At 53.2% G+C, this 24,334-nt stretch overlaps 9 protein-coding genes across 9 annotated transcripts; 4 read left to right on the forward strand and 5 right to left on the reverse strand.

Annotated features, from left to right (window-relative positions):
- Positions 1 to 416: 416 nt before the first annotated feature.
- Positions 417 to 2,311, reverse strand: CPAR01_10363 (eukaryotic aspartyl protease; the record flags this gene model as incomplete). Its single annotated transcript, XM_060494624.1, has 3 exons — positions 417 to 1,407; positions 1,486 to 2,047; positions 2,107 to 2,311. The coding sequence occupies 3 exons, from the start codon at positions 2,309 to 2,311 to the stop codon at positions 417 to 419; spliced, it is 1,758 nt and encodes a 585-aa protein (XP_060346806.1).
- Positions 2,312 to 3,018: 707 nt separating this feature from the next.
- CPAR01_10364 (uncharacterized protein) lies at positions 3,019 to 3,384 on the reverse strand (the record flags this gene model as incomplete). The annotated part of the gene is made up of 1 exon (XM_060494625.1): positions 3,019 to 3,384. One exon carries the CDS (start codon positions 3,382 to 3,384, stop codon positions 3,019 to 3,021), a length of 366 nt encoding a protein of 121 aa, XP_060346807.1.
- Positions 3,385 to 4,079: 695 nt separating this feature from the next.
- On the reverse strand, positions 4,080 to 4,694 carry CPAR01_10365 (uncharacterized protein; the record flags this gene model as incomplete). The annotated part of the gene is made up of 1 exon (XM_060494626.1): positions 4,080 to 4,694. One exon carries the CDS (start codon positions 4,692 to 4,694, stop codon positions 4,080 to 4,082), a length of 615 nt encoding a protein of 204 aa, XP_060346808.1.
- Positions 4,695 to 7,323: 2,629 nt separating this feature from the next.
- On the forward strand, positions 7,324 to 10,704 carry CPAR01_10366 (uncharacterized protein; the record flags this gene model as incomplete). Its single annotated transcript, XM_060494627.1, has 2 exons — positions 7,324 to 7,538; positions 7,596 to 10,704. 2 exons carry the CDS (start codon positions 7,324 to 7,326, stop codon positions 10,702 to 10,704), a joined length of 3,324 nt encoding a protein of 1,107 aa, XP_060346809.1.
- Positions 10,705 to 11,076: 372 nt separating this feature from the next.
- Positions 11,077 to 12,326, forward strand: CPAR01_10367 (ATP12 chaperone; the record flags this gene model as incomplete). The annotated part of the gene is made up of 2 exons (XM_060494628.1): positions 11,077 to 11,443; positions 11,533 to 12,326. The coding sequence occupies 2 exons, from the start codon at positions 11,077 to 11,079 to the stop codon at positions 12,324 to 12,326; spliced, it is 1,161 nt and encodes a 386-aa protein (XP_060346810.1).
- Positions 12,327 to 13,307: 981 nt separating this feature from the next.
- On the forward strand, positions 13,308 to 14,990 carry CPAR01_10368 (uncharacterized protein; the record flags this gene model as incomplete). Its single annotated transcript, XM_060494629.1, has 5 exons — positions 13,308 to 13,732; positions 13,795 to 14,163; positions 14,226 to 14,394; positions 14,479 to 14,711; positions 14,837 to 14,990. The coding sequence occupies 5 exons, from the start codon at positions 13,308 to 13,310 to the stop codon at positions 14,988 to 14,990; spliced, it is 1,350 nt and encodes a 449-aa protein (XP_060346811.1).
- Positions 14,991 to 15,855: 865 nt separating this feature from the next.
- CPAR01_10369 (uncharacterized protein) lies at positions 15,856 to 16,740 on the reverse strand (the record flags this gene model as incomplete). Its single annotated transcript, XM_060494630.1, has 2 exons — positions 15,856 to 16,422; positions 16,558 to 16,740. The coding sequence occupies 2 exons, from the start codon at positions 16,738 to 16,740 to the stop codon at positions 15,856 to 15,858; spliced, it is 750 nt and encodes a 249-aa protein (XP_060346812.1).
- A 2,258-nt stretch (positions 16,741 to 18,998) lies between these two features.
- On the reverse strand, positions 18,999 to 21,076 carry CPAR01_10370 (uncharacterized protein; the record flags this gene model as incomplete). Its single annotated transcript, XM_060494631.1, has 3 exons — positions 18,999 to 19,359; positions 19,419 to 20,457; positions 20,512 to 21,076. 3 exons carry the CDS (start codon positions 21,074 to 21,076, stop codon positions 18,999 to 19,001), a joined length of 1,965 nt encoding a protein of 654 aa, XP_060346813.1.
- A 611-nt stretch (positions 21,077 to 21,687) lies between these two features.
- CPAR01_10371 (WW domain binding protein 11) lies at positions 21,688 to 22,561 on the forward strand (the record flags this gene model as incomplete). Its single annotated transcript, XM_060494632.1, has 2 exons — positions 21,688 to 21,760; positions 21,825 to 22,561. 2 exons carry the CDS (start codon positions 21,688 to 21,690, stop codon positions 22,559 to 22,561), a joined length of 810 nt encoding a protein of 269 aa, XP_060346814.1.
- Between the last annotated feature and the right edge of the window lie 1,773 nt (positions 22,562 to 24,334).

The following is a 24,334-nucleotide window of genomic DNA, read 5'->3' on the forward strand; positions in this document are numbered from 1 at the left end:
CAGGACCCCGGTCATTTTTCTTTGGTAGAAAAAAAAAGCAGGCCTCAAGTTTTCGTCATTGGTATCGTAACGGGTCATCAGTAAACGTCCGTCCCAGCTAGACATCCAGCCCAAACCCCCAGCTTTGTGAAGGACCATTCTTCAAAAGCTCATGGCCAGCTAGCCAGGGAACAAAACTCATGCCCCTCTCTCAATCTCTGTATGTCTCGTCTGTGACAGATAAGACCAGAAGAGAAAGAGGGTTTCCATTAATTCCTCCCCTCCCCCAAAATGTCCACGCCATCCCGTGAATGCAAAGTTGATAATGAAAACTCCCCAAAGAATGCAATGCCTCCCGAAACCTGAACAAAGAAGGGGTATCGTATCCTTAGCCTTTTTTTCCTGTTGTGTTCACAAAATCATCTCCAAAGCCAGACTTAGAATGTAGTCGCGGTGACCAAAATAGCCAAGATGCTCATGAACAAGCCCGTGAAGACCTGGTCGCTGCCCAAGAGGGATGAGGCGGCATTGTGAGAATCGGAGGAGCTCGACGAGGAAGGATCGGTCGAAGTCGGGGCGGCAGTCGTCGTGCCCGTGTTCGTCGAGGAGCCACTGCCACCGCTGCCGCGTGTGGCCGCAGTGGGGGTAATAGCAGCGGAGGAAGCGGGCGAGGCGTTACCGGTCGCGGAGGAGGATGACTGAGGATAAGTTGTTATAAAGACGAAATCAGAGGGAGTCACGAACTTCGGACTCGGAATGGGGGGGTTTGTGTAGGTGGTGCCAGTCGGGGCGTCGGGGAAGAGCCACGGGGAAGTGGTAGTAGCAGTAGTAGCAGGAGAAAGAGGAGCCGAAGAGGAACTCACTGCACCAGGTGCGGGCGCGACGCTGCCGTCCGGGGTGGCGGGTCCGTTGCAGAGTCCGACGAGGCCGCTGGGGACGGCGTTCTCGCCGTTGGTGATGGCGATGATGTCCTCCTTGCCGCAGTCGGCGGCCTGTGCCATGTGAATCGCCTGGTTATCCCAATCGAAGACGAAGTAGCCGGCCTGCATCATGCTGTCGCCGAGGATCTGCTGGTCGGTGGTGATGACGAGACCGACGTAGCACTGGCCGTCCTTGGGGCCCATGTCGAGGATGAAGTCGCTGAGGGGCACGCGGATGGTCTTTTTACCAAAGGTGAAGGTCATGTAGGAGTCGCTGCCGCCGTTGGCGAGGGTCGGGGTGCGGAGGGAGCAGTCGGCGGTCCAGTATCCGCTGTCATCGCTCACTGCCTTGAGGTCCGCGAGGATGGGGCGCGCGAGGGCAGGATGGAGGCGCGTCAGGGTAGTACCCGAATCGAGCATAACGTTCGTGTCAGCTGCACCGAGGTCGTAAGACTTGACGGGCTGGTTAGGAAGAGACATGCCAACGGCGGAAAGGGTGGCTGCGAGACTGGAATTGTGAGTTAGTATGAAAAATACGGTGGCATTTTCACTTAATCAGGCTGGAGTGAGAGAGGCCTTGACTTACCGAGGCTCGCCTCTGATGCCAGCGATCATGGGAACCTTTAGAAGCTCTCCAATGAACTTGCCCTTGTCGAGACCGCCGTAGATGAGCGCGCCAGAGTCGGAGGAAGAGTGGCGGAGATCCAGCGAAAAGGCACGGCTGCCGATGACGTCCTGATCAGCCAAGGTATTGAGAATCAGGCTGTAGGGCTTGCCCTTCTCGAATCCAGCCTTGAGGTCAGGAGCCAGGCCCATGATGCCGGTGGCGATGCCATCGCTCTTGGTGACGAGGCCAAAGGTCTGGTTGACGATGGCACCAGCGCCCATAGTGATGGTGTCAACGTAGTAAGCGATCTCGGCGCTGGTCTGAGTGCTGGCGTCTGAAGCATCTCCGTAGTTGAGTCTTCGAGCTCCAATGGGGCCAACGGCCGGGGTGCGACTCTTGGCCGGGTTGTACTGGCCAGCGGCAAGACACTGCTTGGCCTGGGAGGCAGAAGGAGCGGTGGCACAGTCCGGGTTGACCCAGAGCTCAGAGGAGCCAGTATCGAGTAGGACAGTGACCTGCTGGGCAGGAGTGCCGATCGAGACTATTTTTTTATTGTGTCAGTCTGCTCAAAGGATTGAGAGGTAGCAGGGAAATGCTCACTATCAGTCGAGTAGTAGAACTGTTGATTCTTGAGAGTAACCTCGATGGCCGCTCTCTTGTCAAGGTCACTGTAGTCAGGTCTGACCTGTCTGACCGGCATGGCGATAAATCCCTGGCCCGCAGTGGTGCGAGGGAAGGACAAGGCCGTGACGGAGCTCACAGCCGCGCCAGCGGCGGTGAAGGCGATGAAGATTCCAGACTTCATCTCGGGCAGCTTTCGATGTTCTCGTTGTGGTATTGTTTGGCTTGAATGAGATACAATAAACCCAGAGATAAGATACCGAAGAAGAAAGGGTAAAGAAGGTAAAGGTGGGAAGGTCCCGGAAGAAAAGGATTGTTGAAGCTGAAGAGAACCTTGAAGAAGGGGAAAAAGAGATGAGGCTCCGTGAATCGGGGATATCCAGCGGATAAAAAAGAAGGAAGGAAGTGAGTGTAAGGTAAGGAAGGTAAGGTGTGGAAAAAACGCCACACGGAATCTTCAGCTTCTAGGTCGATGGTGTAAGGCAGTACAGCTCAGCTCGGCCTAGGTGGGTCCCGGCCCCGGCCCAGGTCGTCGCGATCGCTTCTGGGGATGAGTTGGTAGCATCGACTTTTGAGCACTAACCTGAGGTATCCGTAGCAGAGCGAGCCATTCGAGGAAGGAGCGCAAGAGAGGAAAAAGGCTCCGGCAGAGAGAGTCTTGAGTGTCTTGAGTCTCGATGCATGCACACGCGCTAGCTGGCGTTGGCGTTGGTTGGGGCTCAAAGAAGACAACATCATAAAGAGGGACATGTCTCTCCTCCATCTGCCGTCCCCTACTACAGCCTCTGCTTGCGGCACCTTCAACACCAACAACTCCATCCCGACTTCCGGTTCCTTGGCTAGATTCTTGGCCGGTACCTCAGCACGCGTGGCCAAGTGTCTAGATGTTCTTCAATCTCCACCCTGGCTTACTTCAGCTGGCTCAAGTTGCACAAAGAAAACGGGCAATGGGCCAGCTTGCTTGCTGCATCCGACCTCTCTACTTGGGTCCAGGTTCTCTTCCCATGTGGACTTCCACGTGAGGTTCTGGCCGTCGACTCGCGAGACTACTCGTTGAACTGGAATCGATATTGGAGCCATGATGGTATTGCGGTAGTTGAAGTTATGCTTGGAGAAATGATCGTCAATCCTACCCTTAGTTGCAGGAATTCGGTCAAAGGCACGGAGAGCGCGCTCTCTAGGATGTGAGACACTGCCCCGAAGCCGGCGACTAACGGCCTGGCCGGCGCGTGGCTCCCGCTTTGCTGGCCATTCCATAGCTCAATGGGTCACTAAGGTGGACAGATATCTAAGCAACTTTGCTCTAGACAAATATCTCAACGTCAAGACCTCAGTAGTCTTGCCTGGCTGGCATAGGCATGGGATCTCGTTTTCAACTTGTTCGTTTGTCGCCTCTTGCAGCCATGAAATTGTGATACTAGCATCTTCTGAGATGATGGGATAGGCAGAATTATCCTCAACAGAGTAGTACAGCGGTATCTACCGCCAGGTCGGTTCCCTCAGCTCAAGATGGGGCCGCCATGTGGCTATTTGAGCCTCCCGGACTTGGATGACAGCGACGGGTTCGGAAAGCCACCTCGTCTCGCGCGGTAAACACCGTTCGGCTACGTCATCGTAAAAGAAGCCAAGATGACTGCAAGAAACCATATGTTCAGATATAAGATTGGCTCGGGTTCCCTTTTCCATCACGTTCTAATGATATGGTCGGTGTAGATCGGTGAGCTTTCCTTCCATCTTCAGATCTGTGATCGTCGAAAGAGCTCCACCAGCAATGTTGAGTTGTCCGGGGTGCGTTACACTTGCTTTAGGGCCAATCATGGATTGACAACCCAACCACCTCTCTCTTGACAGGTGTGAAGTCGTATCCAAACGCTTGTTTGACGTATCCGACAGAAGACCCTCACTATGGATACTGAAAGAGATGAAAACTTACGAACTGCGACTCTTACGCCCTACGACACCAGAAGCGCCGAGAAAGACTGGAAACTTATCCCATGGTTTACTGTCTCCCTCCCGATAGATCCTGGAACATATGTTTGTACGAGTGCTTGCGAATAGTCTTGTCGCTTATGCGAGCATGGTGTGTGAGGCTGCGGCAGGACTCCAGGCACCTGTGGAAATCCATCTGGGTCTATACTAGGTAGGTTCAACACTCCGAATGAGAGATTCACAGAGGCCCGGGAGGGTCCCATGCCATACTGCAGGTGATGCCGGTCATAGGATGGGCCGCTTCGGAATTCTCGGACTCGAAAGACTCCGGGCATCACGGGGGATGCGGAGCAGCGGCACGCAATGGGGACGAGCCGTATCGTGATTGGTTGCGGGTAGAGGGTGCACACCTTTCGCGAGGTGCCTTGGCAGGTCACCTTGAAGAATCCGTCATTCTGCTTGACAGCTCGTCCTAATAGGGGCACCCACCTACATGCGAGTGACAGCCTAAAGTAGCGTAGGCGGCGGGCTGTCCACGGTCGAACTGAACATGAGGGGACTATTGCCACTCTCTGAGGCATGGGTTGGAGGAGGCCATTCCGGGGCTGTTTGTGATTCTGGATCCAAGGTGGAGGCATTTTGCTGAGCTGGCAGATGCAGAGACATCCTGTGGAGAGAGACTTGTTGGAATTGTAGAAGCGAGAGCATGCATTTCGACTGAGGAGCGATAGTTGACGTGAGACTGTGAGGCGACTACTGGCAAGGCACGCTCCTAGAGCAGGTTTCAATTGTGAGGTCGGACGTGACGATGGAGTCGGAATCAAGATGTTCCATTGCCAGATTGAATCGTAAGGTAGTGGACGTGGGCGTGTGAGAAATGGAAGCTATTAGAAGGGGTGCAGTCGGGTGCTGACGACATCAGACGGATGGAACGGCGGTGGTGACGACCGACGGGAGCTGGATGGGTCGAAAAAGTAAGGCGAGGCAGGAGAGGTGCAGGTGTACATACTCCGTAGGTGCAGGTGCAGATGCAAGTTGGAAGGAACGAATAAGGAGAAGAAGATGGGTACGTATTTGTTATGTAAGGCCCTCAGAAGGAAAGTGACGCAAACTTGGAAGTGACCTTCCTCCACGTGCCTTTCCGTGTCTGTTGCCCATTCACTACCTGAATGAATTAATTCTCCCTCGTGCCGCGACGATCGAGCACATGAAGATTCCATTTCTTCGCGGGTTTCGACACTTGATTTCCCGACTCACGAAAGCTGGGTATCCCGTAGCACTGCTGTCGATTCTCGCCTTGCCTGAAGTTAGCTAGACCAGGTTTCCCAAAGGTGCAGATAAGCGGGCATGATTGGCGGCCTGTGTGCAAGTGTCCGAGCACCTTGTAGGAACTCTCCGAGGGGGCGGGATCATCCCAGGCACCTGTCCGTCCCAAACACCGCAAGACACCCTGGGTGGGACCGCATTCCCGTCTTCCAAAACGACGCAGAAAGACAGACCAAAATAGACGGGGGAGGTCGTTGTTTTGTTTTGGCCCAGTCAGTGTCTGGGAGCTGCTACATCGTGAGGTTCGCCCGCCCGCCGCAGGTCTCAGTATATACCAGGGTAAGGATAGGTAGGGCATTGAGGGACTTGGGGGATGGATGGTCTGTGAAACATGCATCCAATGACAAGTGCGTGTACGCATGAAGTTGAAGAAACAATCAAGGTACCACGCTGGCTTCTTTCACCTGCGAAGTTCTCGCTTGAAGGCAACTTTACCTTATTGTCTATTCAAATGCAGGGCTTTGCATTCATAAGACAAAGACCTCCCGTGTCTGAGGTAGGTTATGTTGGCGCATTGCGATAAGGTAAATAAAGCTTGAATGCTTGTGTCACTGCCGAACGGCATTTGTTGTGTCTTTGATGGATGCTAGATTTTTCTCGTGTCATTAAATTTGATGAGAAGCCAGCTCTCATACCTGGGTAGACTAACGCGGCAACAATCGACCATTCCTCAGTAGAGGCTTAATAGTATCACATGTATTGGGTGCCATTGAGCTTTTGCCCTGTACAAACCTCAATCTAAATGTAAATGGTGTTGTGCGAAATCGATACAAACCCCTTTTGCCCCTCCTTCACCACAGGGCTGTAGGGGACTCGAGAGCTCAGACCAGGCGGCGTACACGTACCAATACCTTCCATCCACGGGTACGGAGTACGTACGGGTAGGTGAGAATCCCAACCACCTTGCGCTTGCGAATCGCAGCAAGCAAACAGCAAACGCGTATCCCGCTGAGAGCCAGTCTGTCGGACCTGGGGTGGTTCCCCGAAATTGCCATCTCCCCATTTATACAGGAACTTGTCCCTCTTGGGTTCGTAATCTCATCTTCCATCGCATTTTCCTCTCCCACGTGTGTCTGCCTATCCCAGCAGATTGCTCATTTTGATGTTATCTCGACTTGTGCTATCGCAAAAACTACTTTACTGAACAATATTTTTCGACTACAACCTCTCATCCAGAGGCTTATTCGAATACTGAAACTGATTTGGCATCGAGTAGTGTTACCCATCGTTCTTAGGATGGGTGAGGCCACATGGCGCGGGCCGGATGGATAGTCGGGTAGAAAATGATGACGACGATGCAGTCCGCAGCAGGTTGGCAATAAAGTGAGAAGGTGGTGCGGTGCAGACAGCAATTTCGGCCCATTTCACAACGAATAAGTCCCATTGCAGTTGCACCACTTCTCGAGCCAGCCCAACTTGAGAGTGATAGCTGGGAGGCTGGCAAACTTACTACGTACACAGTGACCGAGCCTGGAAATGTACAAGATACTCACAGGCCAGCTTTCTCCATTTGCATGGTTGAAGGTATGGTACACACATGGTAAGGTACCCATCTCCACTGGCACTCGCAGTAAAGGTACCTGACGGAGCACGTCCACGCTTACCCCCCCGTCAAGCCCCCCCGTGCTGGCTTGGCCTGGCCGGGCCTTGACTGGAATCTGTTTCTGTCGGGTCTCTTGTCTGCCACACCCAAATTATTGCTCGCTGGCTTCTACGTTACGCCTGCTCCCTTTCTTTTTTTGACTTTGTCCAATGCCTCACTCTTTCCTTGCTTTTTGCGATCCAAACCGACGAAGACGGCGACTAATTTTCCAAACTTGACGCGACGCCTTTCATTTCCTCTCTCCAACCTCGATGCTATTTCGTTGCCATCGTCTACTACCGACCAACAGGTAGTCCTCCGACTCTCCTCGCTCATCGGGCCCCGATAACCCCGGCGCCATGAACGCGATCCAGCAAAAATGTCGACCGAAGCACCAAGTGCTGGTCCTCAAGTGTTACCCAAGGACCAACAAGGGCGCAGTTGATGTCAAGCCGAACTCTAGCGAACTGAGCTACCTGCTATTTTATGCTACCTCCCGCCGTTCCAAGATTCAGAAGATTGGTGCCTTCTTGGAGAAGAAGACGGCAAGCGATGTCTGGCGGCAGCGCATCGGGTTTGTGAACCTCCCTAGGTATTGAGAGATCGCCTTACTTACTGGACCCCTTTCTAGAAATGTGCAAGTCACCCTTCGAATCCTCACGGCACTGATCGAAAAGGCCCCCAAGGACCTGCCGCTCGTAGCTCCGAATGTACTCAAAATCCTCGACCTCATCCTCGGATCCAAGGACATCACCATGGTCGAATCCTCCATACCTACCTTTGAGGCGTTTTGCGAAAATCACGATGCCTCGTCCTCCTTTGCAGACCAAGCTTATCTCGCTCAGTACGAATCGATCGTTCGCACCTACGCTTCGCTTGCCTCGACCCGCGAAAACCCTGGGAAAGGAGCTTCTAGCAAGCCTGTACTGATGCGGTGGAGGAGCGCTGGCCTCGAAGCAATCAGGAGCGTTTCCTCTTCGGAAGCTCTATCGACTGTCACTGGTCGCCAGTTCGACGTTATCGTTCCCGTTATTTTGGACAACCTATGGTGGGATGACGACGAGCTGCTCGACACGCTGCTGTCGCGCATACAGATGGAAGAAAAAGTGCAGGCAGAGAAGCTTCGCCGTAGGACGAGCGTCGCGACTGTGGAAACCAACGATACTGGCGACGCAAACCCCATTGCTCTCACAGGCACTGCTCACGATGTAGACAGGCTGGCGGAAGAGGACGTTGGTGTGCTCGCCATGCAGTGCCTGAAGCAGATATTTGTGACGCCAAACCGACCACAGATTCATTCCGCGACTGGTGCTCTTATTCAATTCATCGAGGATCGCGTCGCAAATGGAAACACAGTCGTCAAGCCGGACGAGAAGCTAGGCCAGGATCACGGGTGGGCAATAAGCATGTACAGCGCAATCGCGAGATGGGCGCCTGTACAGGACCGCTATGTCATTCTGGTGACGGCCATGGATCATCTGTCGAAAGCACCTGTCAAGGACGACAACCTTAAGCTTCATCTATCGTTGACGGCCATGATTGGGTCTCTGCTGCGTTCCGACGTCAACCTAATTGGGCTGAGCGCCATGGACGTCTTGCTCGGTCTCGTCCAGCACATGAAGAAACTCATTCAGCTGCCAGGAGGCTTTGGGAGAACTGAAGGAGAGCCCGAAGAAGTAGTCTCTACCCTTCAAGGATCCGGTGACGTATTCGCTCAGCGAAGAGAACTCCTCGAGCGAATTCAACTTTGCATTGGAGACCTGGCGACACATGTCTACTACGCAGACCAGATTTCGGACATGATTTCGACGATCGTTCTCCGACTTAAGCCGTCCAAATCCTCAAGTACCAGCTCGTCGCCCCAAGCCGAAGCCTCTGAGCAGCCCCCCTCCGATGAGATGACTGCCAGCCAACCTCAGCTGGAAACGTACCTTTCCCGTAACGTTGGCAAGACCGCTGCCTTGAAGGCCATCAAGAACATACTCCTCATTGCAAACCCGCGTGCACAGATGTCCGGCAACTTGAACTTGTCGAGAAACAAGGTTCCTCTTCAAGTTTGGGAGAACACGCACTGGCTTCTGCGGGATCCAGATGGCGAGGTCAGAAAAGCCTACGCCGATGCGCTTCTGACCTGGCTAGACCGCGAGACGACAGCGGCGGATTGGAAGGCGCGGGACGAAAGCTCTCAACACCACCGGTCTTCTCTGAAGAACAGTCGGGAGCTCCAACCCGCCAATGTTGCTCAACGAGCCGCATCGAACGCATCCAACCGCGAGAAACCATCGAGGCACCGCTCACACTTTCTCCAACTTCTCCATATTGCAATCTACGACAACGCGTTGCAGTATGTCGACTATGACCCGGATATTGTTCTTCTTCACGTGCTGCTTACGAAGCTTGTGTCCCAGTTGGGTGTCAACGCAGTCCAGTACGGATTGCCAATGGTATTCCGTCTCCAGGAGGACATTCCAGACGCAGAGCTGCCAGTTCAAAAGGTTCGCCTGGGCAGTCTTTGCCACGGATATTTCTGGGCAGTGACCGAGAAGTTCGACATTGAGAACTCTGCCGTGGGACGTGCCATCACCAATGAGGTCATTCGAAGACGCAGCAAGCATTTCTGGACTGAGGGTGTGGCTATCCCTCCGCCAGCCCTGGAGCTCCTCGGAACGCCTGGAGTTCCCAAGTTGCAGACCAAGCTGCCTGCCACAGAAGTCGAGAGTGAAGCGTTGCTGCCATTCGATGACCGCGCATCGTTTGTAGAGAGCATCGCTGTGAGCTATGCGGACACAAGCATCTCACCGCCGAGTAGTCCTCCTCAATCTCCTGGTCGGAACTTTTCGCATCCCATCCTTAGCACCTCGATTTCAACAACGCCCGCGACGCCCGGTTCGGAGCTGCCCACAGCTTTCCGCGAGCACATGCTGACAGACTGGTCAAGAGATGCGGCTATGCTAGCCTTGCAGGCGGGAAGCAAGTCAGAGTCGCTAGCTGGTTCGAAAAGCGGCACTATGGGAACCAACCGACACCACCTGACTGTTAATGGCGCTAATGGGCATGGACAAACTGGAGAGTCTTCACCGCTTGGCAGCCAGCGAAACCTTCGTCCAAACTCATCCCAGGTTGCCGGGGGCTTGTCTCCCATGAGCAAGCTGCGAAAATCCAGTGTCCGAAGTGGCGTTTCGCCCTCACCGTCGGATTCGAGCCGAGGTGTAGTTACATCCATTGATCAGCTCAAGATGGTCTTGACGGGCCAGGTGCCGGCGACACCCATTGGCACGTCAGCAGGCGTGCGCCATGACAGTGACAGCGACAGCATGGTCAGCTACGACTTTACCCCGTCAGAGCTCAGCTTCAACCCGGCGACATCTCAGCCAGAAAACGGCGATGGAGCCTCTCTTGGACGGCAGAGGTCTTCATCGGCATCACGCAAGGGTGGGCCGCTCAACTCCAACCCTTTGTACGAGCATAACGAAGACGAGGACGTTCCACCGGTGCCGCCATTGCCCGGTCACATTGGTGGGCTGACGTCCTCGGTTTCTATTCAGGATTACGCAGTAAAGCCGGCGAAACGAGTACTTAGCAGCCGCGGTGGTGACAGTTTATACCAGGGTTCCACGAGAGGGGATGGAAACATGTCAACGGTGTCGGGAGGAGGGATGGATCTACACGACCTTCTTAATGGAATTGACAGCAGAGCTGGAGAGCTCAGTCTAGGGAACGTCACGAAGCCACCTTACTAATGGAATTGGGCGATGGATTGAAAAAATTTGTATTGGTACACCTTGGCGTAGAAGTATAGCGAGGCGCGTAGCCGAGTTCTGACAGTTAAAACAACGATTATTGAAAGATCTAATAATTCGTCAATTTCCAAAGCATTCGAAAGGACCCTTAAATTTTAACCTCGTACACCGAGGCTTCACCGAGCTCACCTCCCGAGACCGTCCCGCATTCTGATGTCACGCTAAGACATAAGCCAATCATACCCCTGTATGCCCGACCGGGGCTAGCCGCGAAGCTTCCAAAAACTAATTCAACGACCAACTTGCATTTTGTAGCTGCAGCTCCCATAGCTCCAATCCATATCTACAACCACGAAAGGGCGTACCATCACAATGAAGCCGTCAACACGCATCCCGCTGCGCCTTTTTACGGCGACGTCGTCGCCATTGGCTTCGTCAGCCAGACGGTCGACCTGCGCCGCTGCTGCCTTCAATGCGCGCGCCATCTCGACGACGCCCCTTAAGCCCGCCGAGGTCGCGCCCGTGGTCGGCACGGGACCGCCGCCGGAACCGCCCATTGCTGACATCGCCGCCGAGGACCGGGCAGCGGCGGCGCGGATCCGTGTCGAGAGGAGGAAGAAGCAGGCCGAGATGCTCAAGCACGCCAAGCGGATCCGGACGTCGGCCGAGGCCAAGTCGAGTGCGCCTGGGGCTTTGAAGAGGAGGTTTTGGAATGATGTCAGTGTGCAGGAGGTAGATGGTATGTCTTCTTTATCTATCCCACGATTAACAGCTCGTGTCACGATGGACCGCCTTGGAGAGACTGGCTAACGTTGGCGTTCAACACAGGTGCCCTCCAAGTCCACCTCGACTCCCGTCCCCTCCGCCACCCCAACACCAAGGAAATCATCCGCCTCCCGCCCTCGAAGCAGCACCTCGCCTCGGCCCTCGCCATCGAATGGGACCTCATCACTTCGGCCGAGCAGGCGACGAAGCAGCACCTGATCCCCCTGACCTCGCTCATCTGCCGCGCCATCGACATCGCCGCCGACGACGCCGCCAACGACGGCGCGATCCGGGAGCACGTGGCCAACACGCTGATGCGGTACCTCGACACGGACGCGATGCTCTGCTGGGCGCCGCCCGCGGGCGCGACGGACACGCGCAACGACGCGGGAGAATCGCTGCGCGACGTGCAGAAGAGGACGGCGGACGCCGTCGTGGGCGCCTTGACGGGGCGGGTGTGGCCCGGGATCGAGATCACGCCGGTGCTGGACGGGCATAGTATCGTGCCGCAGAGGCAGGCTGAGGGGGTGAGGGAGGTTGTGCAGGGTTGGGTTATGGGGCTTGACGCGTGGGAGCTTACTGGGTTGGAGAGGGCCGTTTTGGCGGGGAAGAGTCTTTTGGGGGCGGCGAGGTTGGTCGTGGAGTGGAGTGAGGGTCCTGTTGGGGAGTATCGCGATAAGAGCGGGAAGGGCGGAAAGTTCGGTGTCGAGGAGGCTGCTACGGCGTTGAGTTTGGAGGTTACGTGGCAGACTGGGGCGTGGGGCGAGGTGGAGGATACGCATGATGTTGAGAAGGAGGATTTGAGGAGGCAGTTGGGGAGTGTTGTGTTGCTTGTTTCTGGTACGAACCGGAAGTGAGATGTTGCGATGTGGTGATCCTCGTGATTGAGGTACTTCGGTGGTGTATTGATAGAGACTGGGGGGCTGTACATCAAAAAGATAAGAGACACCTGGTTCCAGAAAGCCAAGGATATTTTCATGTAGAAGTAGTTGTTTGAACAAAAGTTGGCGACGGACCACTCTTCACACTTGCTTTGCATGCTCAGTTCGTCTCCGAGTCATTTGCCCTCAACAAGTAAACAGGATCTAGAGCGGTAGTGACCTGTTTCTAGCCCATCTGAAGACATTGAGATTGAGAACATCAGCTGGTTCCTTGTAGATGTCAAGAAAGCTCTTTGATTGTCAGCAAGCTAATCAGAATGTGCCCTGTAAAGTACGTGTTGGTCGACTGCGTGCTGCTTTAAGGCTTCAGTTCACACTCGAGTGCCAAAAGAAAACACTGGCGATTTCCGTTGCGCATGAGTGTGCCCTGCAAGATTTTCCCTCAGATTGCATTGATATCTCACAGCTCGCACTAGAAAGTTCCTTACAAAAATGGTACGAAAAAAGCAAAGAAATGAATTCGACCCTGGCGTACGCCGCAATAGCGATTGTATGCTTTGCTTTAGGATCCAAGCGGAGTGACACCAGGTGGGGGACTGCATTATGCAGCCTGATTTTCAGAGGTCTACGAGTGGCGCAACATGGCTTGCTATGATTCGACAGCTCTACAGCACTTCTACTGTAAGCCTTGGTGTCTGCCCAAAAATACGGACGTTCAGAATGGTAGAAAGTGCGGCCCAACGTGGCTATGTTGCAAGTTGCCCGAAGCAGGCTCTAGGCGGGCATGCGTTTTGCAAATATGACGGAACCCCCCCTTCCCCCGTTCATCCCGCCCCCAGCTCCCATCATTCAGTTTCCAAACCTGATCATCAATTTCGCTCCAGAACCCTCCATCTTCATCACACCAAAATCACTCAAAAAAAAAAGTCTGGACCGCAGCCAGGGCTCGTCGTTCAAATGTCATTCGGCTGGTCAACTGGAGACATTATCGTAGCCCTTCAATTATTCAATAAGATTCGCATCGCTCTGAAAGATTCGGGGGGCTCTAAAACCGAATACCAGAATGCTATAACGTTCATTGACGAACTTTCAACTACACTTCGGACGCTCGACGACATCCAGACTACGTCACCACACCCAGACCTTTTGCAAGATGTCTGCAGCCATGCTAAACGTCTGCGTATAGAGGTCGATTTGTTTCTGAAAACCATGCAAGATGAATACGAAGGGTCTCTGGGACCCTTCTCGTTATCCGGAAAGACCAAAACTTTCCAGAATAAGATACGATACGCGATATCTACGTCAAAGAAGGTTCAAAATCTGCGCGAAAAGATTGGCCCCGAGCTGTCAACACTGCAATTGAAATTATCGCATCACGTGCTGTTAGTTTGAAGCTCTAAACCCTTTCTTCATTGGGAAGTCTAAGCTGAAACAGCAATCATAGACTTGTTTGTGCCAATTTGCCATCCGATATTCAGCGTCAAATGAACCATAACATGAAAGCAGCCTTGGAATCCTTCTGCAGCAATCAAGAAATTAGAGATATCCTACAGACACTCGTATCCCATGGAAACAAGTTGGATACCTGCCATGAACAGACCTTGAAGGTTCTGTCCATCCTCGAAGCCGTACACGACAAGCTTCAGGCACAGGAGCGGGCACCTTTAATACACTTAGAACCCTGGCCAGAATCGTTGTCATTCACTCAAGAGACAGCGGCGGAGAATCATCATGACTTGAAGTCTCCATTATCTATCCTCCAGAACAGTCAACAAGTAATATCTGGGCTGAATGGCATACTGAGAGCTGCGATGTAAGAACTCTTGTTGTGTATTTCAAAGCTCTACAGTCTTCCGGGATGCTGAACTACAATAGATGCCTACTTTCGTTCTCGATGGTCGCACTGTATCGAATGGTTGTTTTCACGATTTCCAAGAGATCAACACTCATTCCTATCCGACCTTCACTACAAAGCGGTGTCAAGTTCATTGATGCTTTAGGGCGAAAGTCAACTCTACCTTACGATTGTGGGAGGTCTTGGGAGGTAAGCTATATTTCAGTGCCTTTCTGGTCTTTGAATGTTTGAGACAGACGAAAAAGCCAAACTTACAGCGTGTGCCAAAATTAGATTTTCGAGAAGACGATTCATGTTTGGTTCCAAGGCTGTCCAGGCGAGGACCTTGTTAGGCAGGGGTTTTACTGCGTTGCTGATGCAAGAAATCCTTCTGCATTCTTCACCCAAGAGTCTTGGTCTTGTTGTGTGAAGGACGGTATGACCATTCAAATGTCCGTCATCATCAATAATTGCATGGAATGTGGCAGCAGAGTCACCTCTGACGATGTGAACGACTACGCTCTGTGGTAAGTATGCAACCACCTTTCTCAGTCATTCTCTCGGCATCACGAGGTGTTCTTTGGAGGGTTTCGGTTGTGTATCTCGAAGTCAGGGTCACCTGAAGGCGTCCGTAGTACAAAACTAGACCTAGGATTGATTCTGACATATTTCGGTTTAGCTCGTCTTGCAACAGGCAACATGTAGTAGTCACACGTGACGCCTTTCTGGGCGCTTCTTCCGACCTATTTTCGTTGGGTGGTAAGCAGAGTCTGAACAAACCCCGACGAAAGAACAGTACTAAGTAAGCAATAACGCATTAGTAAAACAATCCCAGGATAGCTACTTGGATAATACGACTTCCTTTCCGCCGCAAAACTCGATCCGCAAGCAATTGAAGCATGCTGTATTCTACAATCCACCATCCTACCGTTCGTACCAAACCACGCACGAAGATTCTGGACCGCTAGATTTTGGAGAAATCGACACAGAGACTGAGAGTCATTGCAAGTGTTTTGCAATGGCCGAAGCAACACATGGCGAATTATCGCAATGCTACGTTTGCTACCTGATAGACCTGGAAAAAGAGCTGGTACATGTGCCGTATCTTCGGAAGAACTGGGGCTGTCCAGAGCCCTTTCTGACAAACGGCTTTCAACACTGGTCAGAGTTTGAATATTGATGACCATACTTTAAATAAAAAAAAGAAACGCACGGTGAACAAAGAAGGAACTTTTTGGGTTGGTAAATTTCGCTTATGGAAGTAAACCAGAGTGGCGGAAAGGCCACCAAGATACTTTTGTCAGTTTTACATGTGTTTGGGAATCAGGAACCTGTGACTTCGGTAACAACTCAATGTTTAATCATCGTACCCGGCAGTGCCCGTCCTAAGACCTAAGTAAAGACTGTAGTGATCTCCCGTCATCAAGAGACATGTCATCATCAAAATACGTTACAAAGGTATCCAGCCTTATTTAACAATCCTCCCCCAAAATTAACTCCTGGTCATTAAGGAATGAAGTAAGAATGAAAACCTTGCCCTATGCCCCTTATTTTCTCCGTAGCGTCTTTTTGCAGATCCCGGTTGTAAAAACACAACAAAAGGGAAGGGGGATATGGTATACAAGGTACAAGGGAATCGTTGTCTGTGACAAGACTCGATGCAAAACTTCTTTACATCAAACCGACAGCAGCAACGAAGGCGCCCAAGGCAGCGCCAGCAGCCAAGACGCCGCGGTTGGCATCAGCAGGAGCAGCAGCATTAGTCGACCCAGACCCGGAACCGCTCGTCGCCTGGGCGGCGAACGCACCAGTGAAAGTCGTGAGCAGCGTGCTGCTGCCAGACACGGCCTGGGCGACGGTGGCGGGGCCGGTGGTGGCGACGCCGTTGACGGTGCGGGTGAGGGTGACGGTGTCGGTCTTGTAGGCCCAGCCGGGGCCCATGCCGCCCCAGGCGCCGCCGGGACCCCACCAGCCGTCGACGGGGCAGCCGGTGATGGTGACGGCGGCGGCGTCGCCCGTCTTGGAGCCCCACCAGCCGCCGCTGTAGGTGAAGGTGCTGGTGCTGGCGCACGAGGTGAAGGCATTGCAGACGGAGGAGGAGACGGAGGTGTAGGTGGAGAGGGCGGCGGCGTCCGAGGTGCAGGCGGACTTTACGCAGTCGTTGAGCTGCGGGGCGTCGGTGCAGAAGGCGGCCGGGGTGGGGGTTGCCGTGGCGAAGTGGGATGAGAAGCAGGAGCTCTGGTAAAAGTGTGTTAGCAAAACGCATTCAGAGTATATAGAGTTCAAGAGAATTGAGACGGTAGGTCTGAGGGAGAAGTTGGGACCGAAGGGCTGGGATGAACGGGAGGAAAGTGTGAAAAAGCATAGACTTACAGCGCATGATGCAACACCGTTACCGAATCCGCCGGGGCCGAATCCGCCGAATCCACCACCGTAGGCGAATCCACCCCAGCCGGCGCCGTTACCGGGTCCAAAGCCACCGTTTCCGGGTCCAATGGGGTTGGCGACAGCGGCGGCGCCCTGAGCCAAAGCAGCAGCAACGAAAGCAGCCTTCATTTTGATTGATTTGATATGTGTTTTCTTGTTGTTGTGAAAAGTTCGATGAGAGAAAATCCCCTGCGCCTGCAGATAGATGTAAATGCGTGTAAATGAGTTTGGCTGATGTTTTTATGTTGCGACGGAAGAAGGAAGATGAGATGCAATTCCGATGTGATGGTTCAAAACAACTTTCAAACAATGGACGAACTGAAGCTCCAACGACTTGTCTTTATATTTCATGGAAAACGACATGACCGCCTCTTGTCTCTCTGCCTCGCCCTTCCACGCACGCCCTCACACACACCCCTTTCGACTACCGTTGCCTTACTCCGCTAGTCTCAACGAAGTACTGCTGATGAACACGGCATGAGGGACATGGGGAGGAACAGACAGCTTCGGTCCCGAGCAGGCGCATGGCCGCATGGCAAAAAAAACGAAAAGCAATGACAGGGTCTTGGCGTGCATCTTCGTTTCCTCTCTCCTCTACTGGGGCAGCGGAGGCGAGGAGGAGCCGCCTTGGTCCCACGGACACCGCGGTTTGTGACTCTAGCTCTTTGAACCTCCGCAGATCCTACCGGATGCCTAGGCTACACTACTGGTTCCTCTCACGCGCATCACACCTCCTCCCCAGAGCCGTGTATCCCCCTCCATCCCACAACTCTGGTCTGCTTACCTTACCTCACATCCCAACAGCCTCAGCTCGCGCGCATATCTTCTCGCCCTGTCCGACCCTTGATCAAAGCCCCCAACCGCGCGGCCCTGCATGGCAGGATCCCCCGCGGACGGTGTCACCAGGAAAAAGAAGGAACAAGAGCGTCGCGAATGTGTGGATGTTTGACCTCATGGACACACAGAGCCTCTCACCCACAAAAAGTCAGACTTTAGCTGCTGCAGTCGGACAAAACGCTAGTGGCTCGTCGGCAAGTATGCTTAGCTATTAGCTCCAACGGGGGGTCTCTCGCGCGTCGCTGAGAGGGCGAATGTGTGATGTGACACAACATGGAAAAAAGAATGCTCATCCGGGATGGGGTTTGGGGAACACCGGTCCACCACCGCTAGTGTTCGGTTCGGCGATCCGTCATGTAAGTCCAAGCCAATCAACACCAACCTCCGTTTCAACCACATTGCGCTCTCGGTCCCCCGGGTAACTCCATCATACCTGGGGAATAAGGTACCTTTTTAGTACTGGGTGAGGTGAGGAAACACCAAAACGGTGGAGAAGGGAAATCCGTCTCTATGCTTGGCTTCTCTGAAGCGTATGTACTTTCCTGCGAGGAAGCGTCAGCCCACGTTTCCCACCCCATTCGGGGTTTTGGCAGAAACATCAAAACAGAAAAAGGGCTGACGTATGCCCCTAGGGCTTTTATTCTTTCGTCCGAATGGGTTGCCTTCCTGCTTCCTGCTGCCAACGGATCCAGTTCGTCGGGAACAGCGCATTGCACTGCACTGCACCTTCAAGTCGGGACGAGGACGAGAGAAGAAACGAAACAAAAAACGGCGTCAGCGAAAAAAGGAATGGATGATGACTGTCTTTGCGCCGGAAAGGGAACGTGACCACCGAGACCTAGGCCGAAGCGCGTTCATCGCATTTGTTTCAGAGTATGTGCTTATCCTGCTCGCTCGGTGCCGGCTGATCGACACAACCATCACCACCACTAAAAACAGACCGCCCGCCGTCAGGCTTTGGCAGCCCCGATCGTTGGCTTAGCTGCCGTCGTGCCGAGAGGCGAGGCTGGTCATATCTGCTTCAACTAAGGCAGGTACTCTCACGGGGCTTCGCGCAAGCCTTAAAAGATGACGCGGACAGGTTGGCACCCGCTGTCGGTGAGTAAGCTGGGAAAGCTGACCGGAAGTGAGAGGAAGAAAAGTATCAATTGTTTCTGTGCGTGTCTATTCATCTCTAGTCCCACGTGTGTGTCGGATGTTCGGCCGTCTGCAACGCCGTCTCATCCCCTAGAATTAATCCCAACCCGAAAAAAGAAGACCCTGCTTGCTTAATGCTGTGTTAGCAGGCCTGTCCACCTAAACCTGTCCATCTGCAAACTCCAACGCAAAAAGAAATGCCCGAAATCTCATCTCAAACATGCCATTGCTGCAGGGCAGTCCAGTCCCAAACTCATACAAGTAGTCCCTCGCCTTTCTCGAACACCGCCTTATTGGCTCAATGACGTCCGTCTCATCATCATCGTAAATCGAATATTTGGACTCCAGATTCAGAGGAAGCCTCTCCGAAATGTTGTCCGACTCAACTGCGTCCAATTCCACACAGGTCTGCGCTACAGCATCGTGCCAAAGGTGTCCTCCTCCTCCTTGAAGGGGATAGGTTTGCGCGGACTTGCGTCGTCGGTAGTCTTCCGGTGTCGGAATGTGAAGCCGACGAAGAGGCTCTTGCCCATCTCGTCATCACGGTCCGCCATAGTCTCGAGGGCCTGCTGCTTGTCATGCACCTCCTTGTACTTGGCCATGTCCGCCTCATTACTGAAGTCATCGAAGTAACCGGCGTCCGTCTCTGAATCGAGCTCAGGCACGAATGGAGCCTTGGTGGTTCGTAGGGTGTCCCAGTCAACCTCGGCAAAGTAGTGGTGAGAGTTAATCTCCTTGAAGTTGGAAAAGCGCTTAGACCGAGAGTTGATGCAGCTAAAGCGTGGTGTCAGATGATGTCACAAAACATGTCAACCGTGACAGGGCCCACTTACGTCGTAATGAAATTCCAAGTGCGGTTGCTGAGGAAGTAGTTAGGATCCTCCCAAACGGGCCGCTTGAGCACCTCGCGCCAGTGCTTCAAGTTCCTCCAAGTCTCGTCGGGTGTGGAGCCCGCAAAGGGAGGGAATCCGGTCAGAGCCTCGAACAGCATGCAGCCCAAGCTCCAGTAGTCCACCGTGTAGTCATACTCGTCTCCTCGAAGAACTTCAGGCGCCATGTAGTCGGGTGAGCCAACGATGGACTTGGCGTAGTTCATATCCTTTGCGCGCATTGTCTGGTACCCCTCCCTTCGCTCAGCTACTGTTCGCTTATCCATGGGCTTTCCGAAAGGTACTGAAGTCTCGGATGCCTTTTCGAGACGGACTCTCATAGATTCGATCTTGGCCGGCGCAAGCATACCAGCAGCTAGCCCAAAGTCCGTGAGCTTGACGTGTCCGGTAGAATCGACCAAGAAGTTCTCCGGCTTCAAGTCTCGATGAATGTAACCAAGCTGGTGAAGAGCATCCACGGAGCAGAACATCTCGGCGATGTAGAAACGAGCATGACGGTTGCTCAGAACGCCCGTGTTGTTGAGCAGCGTGCGGAAATCTCCTCCCGGCACATACTCCATGGCAAGATAGATACTCTTGTCATCCTGGAATGAGTAAAGAAGTCGGACAAGCCATTCACTCTTGGCAGTGGTCAGGATGTCACGCTCTGTCAGCACGTGGCGAACTTCGTCAAGCTTGAACAGCAGCTTCTTGCTCATGACCTTCAGCGCGCAGACTTCCCGAGTATCCTTCTTCTGCGCCAGGAAGACCTGACCGTAGCCTCCTTGTCCGACCTGGGTGAGGATCTGGAAGTCACCCTGGCGAAGTCTCACTCGTCTCTTTCTGAGGTTTGCACGCTCTCGTCCCTTGTACTTTGACCACATCTGATTGTAAGTCGCCTCATCGGTCTCTGGGGGAGGCGGGATCTCCGATTGGAAGTTGTTCAGGCGGTTCTGTCTGGAGCCGACATACGTAAGAAGGTCGAAGTAATAATCGAGAAAGTCTGCTTTCAGTCAGTCTTTCCTACGCCATGTCTAACAGAGTTCAATCAACATACAGAGCTGTGTCACGTTGACGAGTCTTCGCACGTTAGGGCGCTGCAGGATCTCCAGCTCTTCGGGCGTGAGTGCTCTCTGGGTGTTGAACTTGTTCCTAGGAGTCACAGCCTTCTCCTTGGGCTGGTATAGCTCGTGACGGGAGATGGCAGCATGGCTCTGTTGGTAGGGAGAGTCGTTGCCTCCCAAGCGCGAGGCGGGGGGAGTATTCTCCTGTCCATGGGACTTCTTCAAGGGGCTGCCTGCTGAAGTCGCTCCCTTGTGCAAGACGCTGTCCTCGACATTGGGACTGTATTCGTTGCCTCTTCCCGAAGACTGCGGGGTGGTGATCACACTCAGCGGGCGATCGAGTCTGGGTCTTTCCAGAACAGGTGTGCTCAACTTGAGCGCATTGTCGAAGGACTCGGGCAATTCGTGGGCGCCAGGGGGGTTCGTTCTCTTGCTGGGGCTGCCTTGGGGTGTGCTGGCTGGGTTGATGAAGCTATTTCTCGTAGGCGTCTCGGGTCGCGATGCTGCATTGTTGTCCCTGGTTCCTCCAGGAAACAAATTGGCCATGAAGCCGGACATTGTTGATGATGTTGTGAAGCAAACAGATTCGGGAGGTGGATTGAGAGAGGATGCGAGCGGGGGGCGAAACTTAGCGACCAAAGGTATCAACCAATGTGCTTGGAGGGGTAATCGAGAAAGATGTTTGGGGGAGGAGGATCGAAAAGCACTGCAAGGTACGAATAGAGTTGCGTGCTCGAGATAAAGCGTAACCAACGCGGGTTATTATGTTGTTATCTTCTCCGCCGTGGGGTTGACTTGGGTAGGAGTCCAGGCGTGCCAGGGCGATGGATAGAGACAGACTGCCCAAGATCTACCCGACCTACAGAGGCTGACCACTGCACAGTCGATCGCTGGTGGGCACTTGCGTATTAGGGGGAACAAGGGAACAAAGCGACAGTGTTATTGGGTACTGCGGGGCACCAAGTCAACAATGTTGCAGGGGCAACAATCATACCCCTGTCCAGCTGAAAGCTGCACGTGATGCGATAAGCACTATCGATAGTGACATATCGTCTTATCGCTATCAGACTAATCGATCTTCCAAGGTCGGCTTAGAAGCTTCTTGCCCTGTGACATCGCCATTTAGACTTCTTCAATAAACCCCCATCACGTCCATACTCACACCCAAAATGCCAAAAGAAAAGAATTATAACCCAGTCAACGCTCAGCGTAAAGCTGACAAAGCGAAAGCAATCAAGAAGGGTAATATCCCCAAACAGCAACACATGAGCCAGTAAAGTCGTCACTAACCAAGCTCCTCTTCCAGGCAAGGCGGAGGTACAAGGCCGTCGCAATGAGAAGCTCGCACGCCGCAACCCCGAAAGACTCCAGAAACAGATAGACGACCTCAAGGGAATCACAACAAACGGAGGCAAGCTATCGCGCCACGAAGAACAGGTCCTCGAAGGCCTCGAGAAGGAGCTACGAGCAGTAAACAAGGCGCGCGAAGCGCTCGGCGACAAAGCACCCACCTTTAGCCGCGGAGGAGGAGGATACAACCGCGATGGCGATTCTTCCGGCGGAGTCCTTGGAAAGCGGAGACGTGACAACGACGAGTTGACGAGCGACGAGGATGTCCCCGACGACGTGAAGCGGATCCCCATGCCCCGCGACACACCGCCACCGATTCCGAAAGAACTGATGGATAAGTGGTACGCAAAGAGACGTGCCAGAAGGCAGGCAGAGCAGGCGGAGAGGGAGCCGCCAGAAGAGAGGGAGACGAAGGAGAAGGAGGCCAAGGCCCCCGCGCCGGAGCCGAAGACTGTATACGAGGCGAAGCCGATGGTTCGGAATTTGACAAAGGAAGCCGTCACCGCTTTTGTGCCGACACACGTCAAGATGAAGCTGGACAAGGGCAAGGGCCAAGGTGGTCTGATGGAACCTGAAGAGGCGGATCGACTGGAGCAGGAGGGCTACCTGCAGACAACTGCGTCACTGGGGGATTCAGAGAAAACGAGACCCCACCAGGTTATGGTGGAGGAGGTGGAGGATGAAGACGTCTGAGTGGGGCCGTATGGTTCAAAGAGTCAACGACACCCAAGCTTTGAAAAAGGCCACGGATCCGACAAGTCAGGAATTGTTGCTCTCAGCTGCTAGACGGTACACAAAGCATCAAGTACAATTGCGCGCCAGCTGTCTAGCCGAACGCACTCAGCCCCAAGGGTGTACAGTTGCAGGGCGGACGGCGAGGATATCGCGTACCTGGAAGTCGTCAGGCTACACGTTTTCCGGACTGGTGATGGGTAGTGAAAGCGTCACCCACTTCCACAGTACAAAACTGTTCCGCTATGGCTCTGATGGCAAAGTACAACAGACACTTGTTACCGCGCAACCGGACTCTGCAGCCGGTGAATCAGAGTAGCATCTCTGCGATTACGTCGGACTGAGTCTGCTGAGATACATAATTTATACCGAAGCGATAGGGCAGACTATCAACTGGTTATAGTTGCCTCTATCCGAGGCCACTGTTTGTGTCTTCTTAGCGAGCAGCAGTATCTATGTAAAACAAAATATTCTCCACCATCTCCAGTGTTCAACAGGAATCAAACAGATGTACCCTGCTTTTGTGACATTACAGATTCGCAGTCCAGGTGTTTCCTTTTGGAAGACAACATCCCTATTGTCAGCATCGCTAGTCACCGACACCACTAGTTATCGACATACTAGAACCCCCTCCCCAATCCTTTGGCCCGTCATTCAACATGGACGCCAAAGTATCTCACGACTCCATGGGCACCATAGCTATCTTCTTCAAGGAGAAAAGAGTATGCCCGGACAAGCACGACCTGAACCTCTGACTTCCCCACTGATGGTATTAAAAGAGCCTTTTTCGCCCATGGACATGCAACCCCCCCCCCCCCCGGACGAGCAGTCCATAGCGGGGGTAAATAAATCCCCAGCCTCCTTAAAGTTGACAATCTCTTCACTCCTCCCATAAGCAAATGCTGTTACTTGTAATCTCCCAACTCCCCAGAGTAGAAGTTCGTCCCTCCATCTCCTATACCCCATTTCGCAGTTTCCAACTCGGCCGGTCACCGCTCCCTGACTTTACTGTTCTTCAGATGATACACAAGTTGCAGGCTCTAAATCAGCGTCGTGGGTAGTCGGCGAAAGAACAATAAGCCCCAGGGCAGAGGAGCAATCGGTGCGTGAACTTCTACCCTCTCCAAGACTTTCTTTGGAGGGGGGGGGGGCCTAAGAAGAAAAGTCTTCCTGGAGAGACAAAATGAAGCGCTTCACCAAAATCTTTTCTGTCTTTGTGAAAGCCTCTTATGAAAATCCCTCCGATTGGTCGTTGAAGTAAAGGGTCAAACATCCGAACAATGGCCTCTAGGCTCTGGCTCCTGGAAGGTGAGGACGAGAGGGGAGCAAGTTAGAGTTAGAGAGATAGGGCAGCCTGCCTACCTTACCAAAAAAAAGGGGGTAATCAAAATCTATTTGGCCAAAGAACAGCAATAAAATCCACTACTTTCCTCCAACTCGGAAAAAGCGAAGGAGAGGTGTGCTTTCTCACAGGAAAACGTATACCCTCCCACCAAAAAGTCCCCATCTCGTAAAAGACCGTCGTATCTCGTTCCCTTCTGGCCTTGCGTTGCTGAAAATTCCGTTACATCGCATTATTTTCACCAGGCATCGTTACATTGACCAAATATCACAAAAAGAAAAGAAGGGCAAAAAAAAACTGCCGACCAAGGCTATCCCTATACGAAGAGACAAGAGCTTCCATCCATCCACTCAGCCGCAGCAAGAAAAAGAAAAAGGCTCAAATTTGCCGCG

The sequence above is a fragment of the Colletotrichum paranaense genome (assembly GCF_030867605.1).
Source record: "Colletotrichum paranaense strain IMI 384185 chromosome Unknown Scaffold_8.1, whole genome shotgun sequence".
Taxonomy (NCBI): domain Eukaryota; kingdom Fungi; phylum Ascomycota; class Sordariomycetes; order Glomerellales; family Glomerellaceae; genus Colletotrichum; species Colletotrichum paranaense.